The 15,111-nt window shown below is 43.2% G+C and overlaps 1 protein-coding gene across 1 annotated transcript; it reads right to left on the bottom strand.

The window, feature by feature from the left end:
• Positions 1 to 674: 674 nt before the first annotated feature.
• Positions 675 to 13,087, bottom strand: PIFO (primary cilia formation). The gene is made up of 6 exons (XM_048495811.1): positions 12,963 to 13,087; positions 9,514 to 9,656; positions 6,549 to 6,647; positions 5,738 to 5,871; positions 2,870 to 2,987; positions 675 to 1,569 (listed from the first exon to the last, which is right to left on the bottom strand). Exons 1-6 carry the CDS (start codon positions 13,000 to 13,002, stop codon positions 1,504 to 1,506), a joined length of 600 nt encoding a protein of 199 aa, XP_048351768.1. The 5' UTR covers positions 13,003 to 13,087; the 3' UTR covers positions 675 to 1,503.
• Between the last annotated feature and the right edge of the window lie 2,024 nt (positions 13,088 to 15,111).

Genomic DNA, 15,111 nt, shown 5'->3' on the forward strand with positions numbered 1-15,111 from the left:
CCACTTCTTCTGAAGAAAAGGTGATTTTGGTATGAACAAGTGAGTAATTTTGCCTTCTGTTTAATAAAATTACTTGCAAATTATATTTATCCTGCTTTTGGTGCCCATTTTCTGTTGAGTATGTTTTTTTTATATTTGCCCTATGCAATTCCAAACAAACTGGCTCTGACAGAAAGGGGAATGTGAAGGATTATATGCATGCTATGTGTATAGAGGTCACACAAGTGCTTTGGAGTATTGCCCACGTCAGACCTGCATTCTAAAAAAGCATCCCATACTTTCTTTCTTTGATTTATACCCCACTCTCTTTCAGTAAGCCGGGCTCAGGGTGGCTTCTAGAATCAAGGCTTCCACCATTAAAGTTCATATCACTAGATATGCCATTATTAAAGTTCCAACAAATAATTATTGATTCTCCCTCAAATATAGTGGTCACATAGGAGGCAGGAAGACAACTCTTAATCTGCTGCTGAGCAGCAAGATGCCATGAAAACTTGAAAGGGAAATGCTCCTATTTGGCTAGAAGCAATGTATTGTAGGGTGCCAGCTGGGGATACAAATGTGAGTGTGGTTGCAAGAACATCATATGTTTTAATATCAGATTAACTTCCCATGTTAAACTTCAGCTAATTAAGCAATATCATCACTTAAAAATAAGAGTCCAAACGCACTGATTACACCTTTCTGAATTTTATTAGTTCAGTGGAGTTATTCCAAGAGGCAAAAAAGATACATGTGGTGATTAGCACCAATAAATTACTAAGTACAGTCACAAGCAGGGGATTGGATGGATAGAAAAAATATGAAGAGACAGGATTTATACTGCAAGGCCTGGCACTTATTTGAGTTAGCAGAAGTCATATTTAGGAAACATAGAGAATGATCTATTGTCATGTGGTTCAAAAGCTTCCATGTGAAATCATTAAATGGAAACCAAGTATTTGGAGTATCCATGGGAAATTATCAAGAGTACTCAAAGGAAATTATAAGAGATGTTTATGGAATGGTGTGTACAGAAATATCATACATGAATGCCACAAAGAAGATGGAAGCAGCAGTTAGCAAAGTGAACAATTTGGTACGGAAAGAAAATTTGGTTATGTCCATGTAACCTGTGTGGTTCCTCACATGTTGCAAAACTGAAACATAAATGAGTCTAAGGTGAAATCTTCACATTTTTATGGGACAGGTAAAAGATAAACAAGGACTGGACTATCTCCAGTGGTTGCAATACATAAAGGAAACACTATTAATTAATTAAGATTCTATAGGTGAAACTGCCTTTCAAGCTACATGATTACAGACTTATGAAATTTTGAATCAGACAATCAAAAATTAGAAAGATAAAAAACATTAAAATAAAGAAATCCAAACCATGACAACTCAGTGGTTTGGTTATCAAATCACAAAGGACTATCACATTAGTGTAACAATTCATTGCAGTTCTGTGTAACAACGAGGGAAGATAAGTTGTGTAAGTACGTAGGAGATAAAAGACTTCAATCAGTAATATAGGCTCAGGTAGGCCAATAGGTTTCGTTGCTTCCTGAATGCTTTGTCTGTAATCAGCTAAAACAAATAAACATATTGAAGCAATAGTGTTGAAAACTACAGCAGAATAAACAAGCAAATGCTATCTGTTCAGTATAATATCTCCATATCAACAGTGCAAAGGAGTCTCCAAGAAAGAACCAGAAGTAGTAGTCCATTACCCACCAAAAAGTTTTAGTCACAATGATGCACTTGATTTCTTCAGTCAAAACACTCAATTGGTTCACAATTACTTAGGCTTTTCCAGCAAATGCTGCTGGTAGTGTCCAGCCAAGTTATCATGCTATGACTAGTTTTATGGAACAGACTTGACATTTTACTTCTCTAATGACATTAGCTTGTTATATCGGTACTGATTTTACTGTGTTGGAGCCCCATCCAAAGGGGATTGGGCGAATCCATTCTTGGGAGTGGCATAGCTCCACACTGGCGGATTTGCCCTCCCTGGAGTATTTACCCCAGCAGGGGGCAATTCCACCGGCATGCAGTGGTAGTGGCCCTGAGCTGGAATGCAGCACTGAATGCTGTGCCAGTGTCCCAGGGTCCCTGCTGCTGGCATAGCGGGGGTGGGTTGGGAAGGAGCTCCCTCCTCAGTTGGCTCCCTCCTGGCCTTTGCTGCCATTATGCTGACAGGCTGTGCTTTGGACTGAAGCAGTCCTTTTGGCCAGTGTGAGTCCATTGAGGCCCACAGAGGCTTCTTGGCAGTGGGAAGGCTCTTTCACTTTTTGAGCCTCCCCACGCCACCAGGAAGCCTCTTTGGGGGTGGCAGACGGTGCTATGTCCAGCTTTTGGGTGGGGCTGCCTGCTACCTTGAAAGTTAGAGGCATGGCACAAATTAATAGATACATGACACAAATGCTGTTAATTAGTCTATTCACTCCCAGATAAAACTATATCATAATTCTGCTTCCCTCCCATTACCACTGGAAATTCATGGCTGCCCTGCAGAAAACAGCAGGTCAGCATGATCCAAACTGAGATGCTGGAGACCTAGGCAGGTTGCTCAACAAATGTTAGTTAAATCTAATTTTGATTCTCAAATATTGTGATGTCTCATCTTGCTTTTCAATGAGATGGCATCATAATGCCAAGAGACAGCATAGTGAACTCATGTATTGTTGCTTAAGAACCTAAGGATGTAATTCATCTCTTTATCTCAACACTGATTTCTTTCAGCATCATAAGCACAGAAGGGCTACAGGATAGAAAACATTTGGTTCCTCTTGCTGAATTCACATTCAGATGACATTACATCTGAGATAATACTGGATCTTGGTGTCACAATGCTTATTTGGACAACTACATTAGAAGTCCATACCTCAGTCTTTAGAGTCCTTTTTACAGGTGTTGGTACCAAAGACCAGTCTGGAGACCCAAACTTTCCGGGCCAGGTGACATGCCTGTGTGGCATCTTGTAAGGGTTATATGTTCCAGGTCTACAGAGACAGAAAGAGGCAGAAGCCCTTTAAAGTGTGTCAAGGTGCAGTGAACTGATATAGGCCACATGAAATATAGTTTGCCACATTAATCCAATGAGAAGGGTACAGATTTTCATGTATTGTCTTCTATCAGTAGCATTGACACTCTTTTTGTTTTAAAAAGGGGCCACTACTGATGCATAAGTTTGCACTGATTGCCATCAATGCCCACCTCTCTTTGGGAGCAGCAGTGGCATAGTGGTTAAGAGCAGGTGTACTCTAATCTGGAGGAACTGGGTATGATTTCCCATTTTGCCGCTTGAGCTGTGGAGGCTTATCTGGGGAATTCAGATTAGCCTGTGCATTCCAACACACACCAGCTGGGTGACCTTGGACTAGTCATAGTTCTTTTGAGCTCTCTCAGCCCCACCAGCCTCACAGGGTATTTGTTGTGAGGGGGGAAGGGAAAGGAGTTTGTAAGCCCCTTTTAGTCTCCTTACAGGAGAGAAATAAATCCAACTCTTCTTCTTTGCAAATCCCTACTAGGCTGTTCCACAAAGGGCAGCTCTCTCTTTCTCTGCTGACTGGGTAGGCTTGCACCCAAGGATCAAAACCAAATAAGAGCTCCAAAAAAGGTGCTGGGACTCAGTACTGGTGAGTATCATCACAAAAAAGCCATGGGGAGAATAACAAATTTCAGCATTTCACACTTGGGAAGAATTTGGCTATATTCCTTTAACTCAAAAACAATTCAGGTAAGAAATCACCAAAGAATATACCAGAAGAAGTGTGGATTTTGGCCTCTGCCGTTTCATAAAGCGTAAAACAAGTTCATGCTTCACGCACCCAAATGTACCTGCCCAGGCACTGAGGTAAAAGGGGGAGGATCTGCTTGTGGTACCTCTCCCTGCCAAGATACGTGGGGAGGGGGGGGGGACACAGAGCACACGAGAGTGCTTTTTCTGTGCTTGCCCCCAGGTTTTGGAATAATCTCCTCTCAGAGGTTCAACAGGCTCCTACCCTCTTTGGATTTAGGCACCTAATGAAGACTTTCCTCTTCACCCACGCATTTGGTTAATCTCCCTGGATGTCCCCTCTGTGATACTGCTGGTTGGGGTGGGAAGTGAGGGTTAGGGTTGGGTTTTTTACTTTTGTATGTTGGAGTTTTAACAGATGCATTTATTTAACAGGATGTTTTTATCCTGTAGGTGCCTAGAGATCTTGTATATAGGTGGGGCATAAGTGTAAAACAAACAAACAAACAAATGAAAGGATTAGCAAAATAGAACATGCATTTGATTTTGCTGGCTATGTTAAAATATTTAACAAACATTCCATGTTCAAATGAAAAAAATCCTCTTAAACAAGAAGTAGGGGTAACTGAACTGGAAGACGTTCATGATAAGGTTTCATCAGAAGATCTATACTATATGTACCCTATTCAACAAAAAGATTCAAGTTCGGCCAGTCATGGTGCAGCAGAAGTAAAAGTAGCATACTTCTGCAGGTAAAAATAGTCCCGAATATCTCACAGCATTAATTAATCGTTTTTAAGCCCAGCCTTAGTTAAAAACATCACTAGGTGCACTGACATGTACATAACCAACATGGCAGTCTGATAAAAGAGATGGGATGGCGGGACGAAACCAGAAGAGCAAGTGAGGAAGCAGCAGTGGGGATGGGAACAGCTTCTGCTGACAGCTCTGGTGTGCAGGTGCTCCAGCCCTTTCCTTCCTCGACTGCATCCTCACCAAGACAGCAGGTGCCCATCCAGCCAGAAGCTGAGTCTTCCATCTGTAGCTTGATTCCTGTCCCAAGCCAGCCCTACTCCCTCCCTTGGAGGCCCGATGATGAGCTTTCCATGGTGCAGGCTCTCAGACAGCAGCTTCATCGCCAACCTGCCAGTGGCTATATGACTGACCTGCAGCAGCCAGAGCCTCAGCAGCATCTGCCACCTTCCTCCACATCCTCCTTTGTGGCCTCAGAGCACAGGCAGCTACAGTCAGCAGCATCACCCCAGCAGCCTCAGCCACTGTCGCCTCAGCAATCGATGGGCAACAGCTTCTTCCACTCTCTTGCCAACATTGTGAAGCAAACTCACTCCGGCCAGCTAGGTGGATAGGTTGCCTTCTTCCTAGGTAGCAGCCAAAAAGTTCAAGCTGCTTTTGGTGATCCACAAGTGTTACTTGGGCTGGCAGGTACCTCCCTCCCACCATAGCCCAGCCTACCAATAATGAGGGGCTCAAGCGGTGTCCAAGGCTGCTCATCTTTCCCTCCCCCTTGGCCCAGGCTCAAAAGGACAGCAGAACAGGGCTGTCAGTTGGCACCCGATGGAAAGACACTTGGGCTGTAGTCAGGCTAAAAGGGAATGGTCCTGATCACTGCAGTGCCAACACTGAATGTCCCTGGCTCATGTTATTCTTATAAAATGACTTCAGGCTACTGAAACTGGAAGAAAATGGAGGGTGCTAGGAATGCAACAGGCACTAAGACCCCATGGAGCATTGCTCTACAAAGTAGGTATGGAGGGAAGTGAAGGAGTATTGGATCTTTTTGTTGAACAGAGTATAGATGATGCCCATCTACTGCTGCATTAGGACTAATCTTACATAGTAACAAAGCCCTGAGAAGTTAGTCATGATTTTCACGCAACCATCTTCATTCCATGATTGATCTGGTGGACTTAAGAACATGTGAACTTGTAAATGACCACTATGTACTTCTCGGTAATTTATAAGTTTTGCAGTTCAAGAAATGAAAAAAAGTACCCGGGGAAAAGGTCTGCTTCCAGAACCTTTTGTGAAAATCGTGGTGACTTGCTGGAAAATGCAGCATACATAGGCGGAGTCTTTCGGTCTTTGGTCAGCATAGCCTGGTATGCTGTAGGGCCAGGTGTCACACACTAGAAATTGAACACAATAAAATGAGTTTATGGTGAGATAAATAATTTCTAGGAAATATACAAGTGCTCCAATAAGACTCTAGTCCAAAGCTTAATATGCTAGTCTGATCCTCATCTTCCCTTCCATATCATCAGAATGGGAATGGCTACTGAAAACATTTTGCTGATACTTTTATTCAGTGGATAACAATAAAGCCATGGTCAGAATTCACTGTAGTCCCCTTTTGTGACACTATGTGCACTAATGAATTATAACACAGCATGAAAGACAGTTGTTTTCAGTTTGATTGACAAGCCCAACCACAGCCAGAGTGGTATAGTAATTAGGGTGTTGGACAAGGATCTCAGTTACCTCAGTTCAGATCCCCCCACCCCACCCCACCCCACGCCATGAAACTGGCTGGGTAATCTTGGGTGAATAACTCTGTTGGAGTCTTGTCCTGAAGATAAATTAGAGAAAGAAATAACTATGTATGACCATTTAGGTTCCTGGGCAGAATGACAAGATAAAAAGGAACAAAATGGATGTCCAAATACATATAAAACAACACAATATAATGTCGTTACCATGCAGTCATGTGTCTAGCAGGGCTCATGTATTAGAATGTCCTATAGTATAATTATTGCATATTTTTTTACAATTCATAGAAGCTGGAGTTGCTGACAGCAGCCTTTACCTTGTCAGATAGTGCAAAACGTGGGGCTGTTCTTGCTCCCATAGAATAACCTTTAATACTTTCTGGTCTGTGAGTAAGGTGGTATACAATATTGCTCCTCTGCGTATTAAAAAAAATTGCTGAGATTAGTTCCAGTCTACAGAAATACTTAAAATGATACTGACAGAGATGCTAGACCTCAAGCTTGTCTCGCCCTCAGGCCCTGGGACCAGGGGCATGTGCACTGGTTGAGATTAGCTAGGTGCGGAGAAAGCATTTAACTCATTAAGACACTTTCCCAGGATAGAACTTTCCCTACATAGGGTTCCATGACTGACTCTCCAAGGACTTTATTTTGCAGTGCCGAACAGATGTAGGTGGCTTCAGACTGAGTGGTGGACTGGTGGGAGAGGGAAAGGGTATGTTTAACGCTTTCTATTCCAGCTTTCAGTCCAGTAAACATGACCTCAGTTTTTTCCCCACCAATGGGAGAAATGGAGTCTTTTTACTTTTCAGGAAGAAAGCCAACTGTGGGTACATAAGAAACTTTGACTCGATAAAGGAAAACAACTCCTTTCTTCACCTCTTCCTGATTTCCTATTCAATCTCAGCTAGGCTTACTATGTTCTGCCTGAGGTGGTGAGCTTGCACTCTCATCCTACATGGTTCATGCTTAATTCATTGAGCAACAAAAAGAAAATGGGGAGGGGGACACAATGTCGCAAACACTGTGACATCATTTTTGGGTAATCATGCAGAAGTGATGTCATAGAGTTCAAAAAGCTCTAGAAATTTCTCCTAATTTCTATGGTCTTTACCATAGAGAAAGGGAGGTTTACTAGAGTGTCAGGGGCTGTGACATCACTTCTGGGTAATCATCTGGAAGTGGTGTCACAGGGTCTGTGATCCACCCACTCTTCAGGCTCCACCACCCAAAAGCTCCTAGAATTTATAGATGTAGGACAAGTAACCCCAATCTGAATCCACAGTTACATAGCAGTACAAAAAGAAAGCAGGTGGGGAAAGCAGCCATGGAACTATATTAAACATTCAATTTCTGCCCTTATTATGACCTCACATGTGCTGAGGGATGCTACCAAATTTCACAAGCTTGTTTTGTTCACTTCAAATATCCCCATCTCAATTTTGCTTGTCCCTTGTGCAAACTGAACCTGCAAGAATTTAATTTCACATTAAGCTCTGCTTCTTTGCATGGAACATATGAAGTTTCCAACAGTATTTGTACATTAGTTAAATATACTATGTTGATATACATACAAACAATGTTCATTTTATGTATACACACAATAAAAACTGCATAAAGATATGTAAAAATGCGTTAAAGTAAAATATTAGTACCAGCAACAAAAATGGGCAACAGAAACTGTTCACATTGGCCATTTATATATGTGTGGTCCCCTCCACAGGAAGCCTTGATTCTCTTCAGGGAAATTTCCTGTAACACAGAGATTTTTCCTCCTCCACACTCACTGTGCCTCAAAGGACCAAAGCTCTGCAGCTTTGAAATGCTGGGAAAACTTGATTCCTCTCTGCATTCACATTGAAAGCATGTCTGTTTTGCCTTCTGTGGATCTTCTTGTGTCTTCCTGGCTGTTGTTGCGCGCACAACAGCAGAAGCTCCTTCTCAGCTCCTTCGTGCTTCCCAAAGTAAACTGATCAAAAAATTGATAGATTGATCTCTCATATGTATAGTGGGGGGGGGGGGAGGGGAGAACCTCCCCTCATCTCTGTGTTCAGTCTCTCCTCCACCTCAGTTGCCCGGTGCCCTAGAGCCTTTCCCCTTGCCCCCCTCTCCATGCTGCTGGCTCTTTCCTGCATCTCTAAAGTGCACATATTTCAGGCAAGACTGTTTTAAAACAAATCTCTCTCTTTACTTGCAATGGTGGCAGAGTGTGTGTGTGCATGTGTGGAAGGGAAAGGAGTGGGGGAGAGAATATCAGCTCTATACTTCTAAGGCTGTTTATGGGCAGAGTTCAGAGAACCAGGAGAAGCAAAAACCCAGCAGAGTTCAGCAGACAAACTACACTGCAGGCTGTGGGCTGCCTCCTCGCATGTAAACAGAAAAATGTGATGAGAGCCCACTACAGAGAACAGGCTTGACATAAATGTTCCATGTGAAGTGCATCATGAGTTGTTTTATCCTAGTCAGAAGGTGGAAGGGTAATGTAAAGAATTCAAAGGTACGATGTATATTGCAATATGCTTGATTAAAGCAGAGGGGAAATGCTTGGGGGCAGAAAATCAGCATCTGCAGTGAGATAAGAATTCTGTGTCTCTATTCAGCTGGTGGGGGGGGGGAGCATTATTCCGAACTTGTGAATTAACTCCAATTCAGCAATCTCTCATAATTTCCTTATGAAATTTCTTTGTTTGAGGACTGAGAATGGCATGGATGATTAAAATGCTATCGCACTGGTTTCTGAGTCTTATGATTTTTAATGTCAGATTTATGTCCATCTATTCTTTTGCATAGGGACTGATCTGTCTGTCTGATGTAGAAAGTAGAGAGAGATTGACAATGTCAGGAAAACAAGAAAAACAAGAAGAGACTTTTGCCCATCTCTGTATGTACCTGTGCTTGAGCCTGGCACTGAAAACAGGTTTACGTTTCTGCAGTTGCCAGAACAATAATGTACTGGGTAGCACTTTTCTTCTGCTTCTCATATTACTTTTTAATAAACAGTCTGTAATCAACTGCTTACTTTTAGTTTCTACCCTTAACCTCACTGCTATCAATATGGATGAACTGTTTTAAATTCACGTAATTCATCCTAATACATTTATGGATGGCAACCCAGATATCCACACAACCAATTTTCCAAGGCAGGGGTAGTTGCTTATAGTTAGAATAAAACATTATGATGACCTCATTTGGGGGAAATGGATAAAATGATAATGCTCAATTCATTTAGTGCTCAAAATCTTGGCGAGACAATACAGTTAATTCAGAGATAGTACAACTCACCTCTGCATGGTTATAAGATCCAGGACCACGGATGGGATCACCAGTAATTGGTATATACACATTTCCTAACCTGTCAGGAGCATGAAATAAAGGGAAAATTCTCTTTTCCTGACAAGATCCAAATGATTTTCGTGTCTGTGCAGCTGTAAAGCCAAAAAATTGTGATGACATTTAATTAAAATATGCATGTTTCCTCTTATGATTGGATTGTGTTTTAATCTATGCTCTACTGGGCCTGGGATGCTGTGGCTGTTATGGATTCTTTGTATTTCTCTCTCTCCCTTTGGCAACAATCTTTTGTTTGTTCATATATTCCAAGATAATATAAGATTTCATACAACTGATGAAGTAGGCTCCAACTTGCACGATCTTATACCATGATTAGTTTTCAATGTGTCAAAAGACTCTTCAGCTGCTTTTAAATCACAGTTTTATTTCAGTTTATAGGCAGCAAATAAACAGTACTTTGTGGCTCAGGCATAATAATCAACCATTATTTACAGGAAGCCAGAAGAGGGCTGAGGAGTTTAGGAACCTGAGAACATCTAAGAATAATTCTTAACAACTAACAATAGTTATTACACCTTAACGTAGCCTGTACATCATAAAATGTCTTCATAGCATCTATTGCAAAATTATGAACATAGAAAGTATGACATCTTTTGTAGCCTGTTAATCCTCTTAGTAGCATGAAATGTCATTGGCACACATTTTTAATACTTTACATGTATGTATGTATGTATGTATGTATGTATGTATGTATGTATGTATGTATGTATGTATGTATGTATGTATGTTATTATTATCATCATCGACAAAAACAGCAAACACATTGTATCACAACTGCCAGATCACTGGTTGGTGGCTGTTGTTGTTATTATTATTATTATTATTGTTATTAAACTTATACCATGTCCATCCCTGGCTACAGTCAGGCTTGGGGCAGCTTACACTCAAGTTAAAACAATATATAAGGCTAACATAAGATAAAATAAAACAATTATTTCCAATTATAGATAGCGATGAATACCCTTCAGCCCAAAACAGGTAATCAAGAAGGGGGATACTATAAATAGATGATACAGTGTGTTGATGCTAGTAACAATGATCCAATCGACCATCGGTGGTAAAAGGTCAGGAGGCCAGCAACTGATGTTATGACAGCAGGTAGATGGCCTCAACCAAAAGCCCAGTGGAATATCTCTGACTTACAGGCCCTGCAATACTGGACAAGGCCCTGGTGTCAATTTACAGAGAGGGTTCCATAAGGTTGGAGCCCAGGCTGAAAAGGTCTGGAGCCAAGGCCAAAAAGGACTCTGGTCAAGGCCAGCCTAATATCCTTTGGGTCAGGGACCACCAGTAGGTTCCCATCCGAAGAACATAGAGACCTTTGCTGGTAATATGAGGATATGCTGTCCCCATGATATGAGGGTCCCAGACCGCATAATGCCTTGAAAGTAACATGACCTGAAACTTAACTTGCAAACAATGCAGATGATACAAGATGGGAGTACATATACTTTCTCACTGAAGCTCCAGTGAAGAGACTTCCCACTGCATGTTGAACCAGCTTTAACTTCTGGATCAAACTGAAGGCCTGCATAAAGCGAGTTACAGTAGTCTAACCAGATGTGACTGTCGCATGGATCACTGTGGCTAGATCAGTGTGGAACAGGTAAAGGGACAACTGACTTGCCTGGCAAAGATGGAAAAAAGCCACTCTGGTCATGCGTGTGACCTGGGCCTCCATAGATAAGGACGACTCCAAAATCACTGGGCGAAGTTCTTAAAGCCATCCCATTGAATTGAAGCAGTTGGAAGCCCTCAGACATCTGCCGACCCACAGGACCTCTGTCTTCGAGAGATTTAGTGTGTAGGTTCCATATTAACCAGGGAGAATCCCAGTGCTGCCATGGAAGACATGTGGTCCACTGGCTGTAACAATGTGGCCACATCTACATGGATGTTGAAGTCTCCCTGAACTAGAAGCCTGGGGTACCCCAACGGCCACTCTGACACAGCTGCCAGCAGTTTCGACAGACTATCAGCTGGTGTGCTAGGTGGCCATTACACCAGCAGAATTGCCACACTCTGCACAGATTCCCACATTGGCCCAACACAATCGATGCTGGCAATCTTTGGGGTGGGGAATGTCCTGGAGGAGAAAGCCTCACACATAAGTATCCCCACCCCACCCCTCTGGCTCTTAGTCCAAGACTGGTAAATGATCAAGAAACCTGGCAGGATAAGTTCTTGCAGGGCAACTGTTTCATCTTCTCTTGGTCACGCATGTCAGGTCTGTATTTTGTGCTACGAGATACTCCCGGAGCATCATGGTCTTATTATTTATGGACCTGGCATTGCACAACACCAGCATCAAAAGACAGCATAACATCCTGGGTCTACCACAGTCATGTCTAGAGATGTGGTGAAGGTCAGAAGTGAGGCAAGCTTGTCTACATCTCCCCCTCCTTCTCTCATTTGGCCTTCTCCCACCGCTATATTTTTCCTGCCTCATAATCTTCTTAAACTTCAGTCTAGACCTATGTAATTTTTCAAAGCCAAGAGGAGGGGGGGGGGGATAGGAAGGCTATTTGGCTTGGGACTCAGTCTCAACAGGCCCCCTCAAATTCACACACACATTTTCCTTTTTTTGGCATTTAATAAGTTTCACAACTTGCTTTCATGCACATCATGTGTTGCCATTTTCAAAACACCTTTATTACAACTGCTGGCCTCAAATTCTGGAATTGGCCTGGGGCTCTCTGGACCTTTTAAAGAACGTGATTAAATGCAGTCCCTTCTGATCTATTAATCTGGCAGAAACCTAAACATAACTTACAGCACATTGGACAGGAATGTTCTAGAAAAATGGTGGCCCGCTCTACTGAAAACTCTTGGTTACCATTCAATAACATTCCTATCCTGTGATGGACACATGCAGACTTCTTACCAAATCTTTGGATTTGGAAGCCCGGACACTCAGTCTCATTACACTGTTGTCATTTGATTAAAAAGAGGCACTCTTTACTTCATATGGTCGCAGAGCTAAATCTCAGCGTTTGAAAAGCTGTGCCTCTATCTGGACAACCTGGATAAAGTGGTGCCTATTGTTCTCATAGGAAAAGATGTAGACTCCTTTCCAAGGATAAAAATGGATGACACTCTGTCGTTTTGCCAGGATTCCCCAACTGCTGCAACAGAAGTCTAACCCCAGCTGGCTCCGCAGCCGTCAACTCCTGCCTGCACTCAGTACAGCTGCAAGAAATTCTCAAATTCTCTTTCCACCCGGAGCACTCGCCCTTTCCACCCGCACTTGTGCCCTCAGACTGCCGCCGGCCTGCTCGGAGTCCACGAAGCTAGGCAAAACGTCTCGCAGGAAGAGCAAGCGGGCGCCCATTTCAGCGGAAGGGACTGACGCACAGGTGGCTCCCTCGCGCCCCTCTCACCTGTCAGATCCCACGCTAGTTGGCAGGGTCCCGGCAACATGCTACCGCTCTCGCGGGAGGCGGCTACAGTTACGAGGGCGACGGGAGTGGGCGGGCGCAGGCAAGCAAAGGCGCATAAAACCTGCGGGCGGGGTTCCTCTGCTGAGCAACGGGGGGGGGGGGGGGTTCTCATGAGCGAAAAAGGGAGCTTCATCCCTGCACTCTTAACTAGGGGTGGGCTAAGCTGCAGGACCCGCAGCTGTTAAGGACAGTACCTAGGCCCCTTCCACACATGCAAAATAATGCTCTTTCAATCCACTTTCATTGCACTTTGCAGCTGGATTTTACTGTGCGGAATAGCAGAATCCATTTGCGAACAATTGTGAAAGTGGATTGAAAGTGCATTATTCTGCATGTGTGGAAGGGGCCCAAGTCCCAGAGGTTAAGGAAGCATAATGTTAATAAAACGGAAGAGCTCGGAGCATGCGCTCTCGTGCACCAGCTGTACCTAACCTCCGCAGAGCTGGGCTAGGGGAAAGGGCTTCGCAGTCACTTGAGTGTGGCTTTTCTCGGAAGCTGCGAGCGCCTGGCTGACTTTGCTTTTACGTAAAGCGGGTTTTTTTTCTTTGGAGCAAAATGCAAAATCACCACGCCCAGTGATTCCACCAGCGTTTCTTAATGGAGAAGAAACCGAAGAGACGGGGGGGGGGGGAGACGCTCCAGATAAATCACACAACAAGCACAACAAGAATGACTACTTTTCAAAGGATGGTGTATTTTTTCCTATCTCTGGAGACCAGAAATAACTGCGGCTTAATATCCACATTAATACTCCAGTAAGGTTTGCATAGTTTTCGCCTCTAGCAGAAAGTCTTTAATAAATAACTAAAAGTAGTAGTAAAGCATGCCTAGGTTCTTACCAAGACGCAGTAATGAGGGAAAGTGACTTAATAAATCCATGCCTGCCAAAGAGTTGCCAAGTCTGGGTTGGAAAATTCCTGGAGATTTGGAGATGGAGCCCTCTGGAAGGCAGAATTTGGGGAGGCGGCTCAGCAGTGAAGTGATGCCATAGAGCCCACGTTCCAAAGTTGCCATTTTCTCCAGGGAGCTGATCTCTGTAGTCTGGAGTTAAGTTGTAATTCTGGGGGAACTCCAGGCCCTACTTGAAGGTTAGCAACCCTTCTGGCACTGTTAAGGACATAGTGTAAGAAAATGAAGGGGCACCCTTTTGATTAAAGGAAATCTTCAGGTAGGTTAAAGTTTTCAGAATCTTTTAGAGGAAGTTTTTATTTTGTTGAGGCAAACCTACATAGTTAAATAGACACTACTCAGTCAAATGTAAACCATTTCCATAAGATCCCATACGTATTTATTTATTTTATTTTCCATTTTCTCTCTAATGGTGACCTGCAGTGGTGCACAACATTCTCCCAGTTTCCATTTTATCCTCATAATTACCCTGAGAGGTGAATTAGATGGGCAGCATAATCCAGAGCCCTGGGATGGCCAGGGATGGCACTGCTGCACTGCCAACCTGCCACCTCCAGAGGGATTTTTGACACCTTGGGGAGGCAAAAAACAAAAAAGCCTCCCTGCTGCTGAAAAGCCCTCCATTGGACTCAATGAGTTTACTCCACCCAAAAGGGTCACATAAATCCATACTCGGGCATCCTGGGAGGCAATGCTGGGTTGGAAGCTGGTTAATGTTGGCTTCACTCCCAGCCATGCGTCCAGAACAGGGGGGTTAATGCGGCATGTCACGAGGCCACAGTAGCAGCCTGCCAATGGATTAGCCCCTCTGGTGGGGAGGGCAAATCTGCCGGCATAGGATTCCACCACCTCCACAACTGTCTTTGCCCTTCCTCCTACTGGATTATGTTGTAAGAGTGTGTGACTGACTCAGGATCACTTTATAAAGGGGATAGCATGCAAAAGCCTGTCTTTTGCTCTTTCTATTTTTAGGTCAACAGTTTTAGTGCAAATCACATCATTTAAAATTAGGAAAGGAGGGGAATGCCTGTTTTATCTTTAAACATGCAACTAAGGAGTTTCTTTATGCAATTCTTGAACATCTCATTCCTCATTTTCTCACATTTTTTTCAGCAGTCATTACAAAGTGTTATGTGAACCAGAACACAACTGAGCCAGGTTTTTATCAGTTATTTACTTA

The sequence above is a fragment of the Sphaerodactylus townsendi genome, linkage group LG05 (assembly GCF_021028975.2).
Source record: "Sphaerodactylus townsendi isolate TG3544 linkage group LG05, MPM_Stown_v2.3, whole genome shotgun sequence".
NCBI lineage: Eukaryota > Metazoa > Chordata > Lepidosauria > Squamata > Sphaerodactylidae > Sphaerodactylus > Sphaerodactylus townsendi.

Bases quoted from the DNA above. Each gene is read 5' to 3' on its own strand.
- PIFO (XM_048495811.1), bottom strand. From the start codon at position 13,002: ATGTTGCCGGGACCCTGCCAACTAGCGTGGGATCTGACAG. The intron at 9,657-12,962 runs GTGAGAGGGGCG...TTGGCTTTACAG, and splicing joins ACTAGCGTGGGATCTGACAG to CTGCACAGACACGAAAATCA. The intron at 6,648-9,513 runs GTGAGTTGTACT...TTTAATACGCAG, and splicing joins GATCTTATAACCATGCAGAG to AGGAGCAATATTGTATACCA.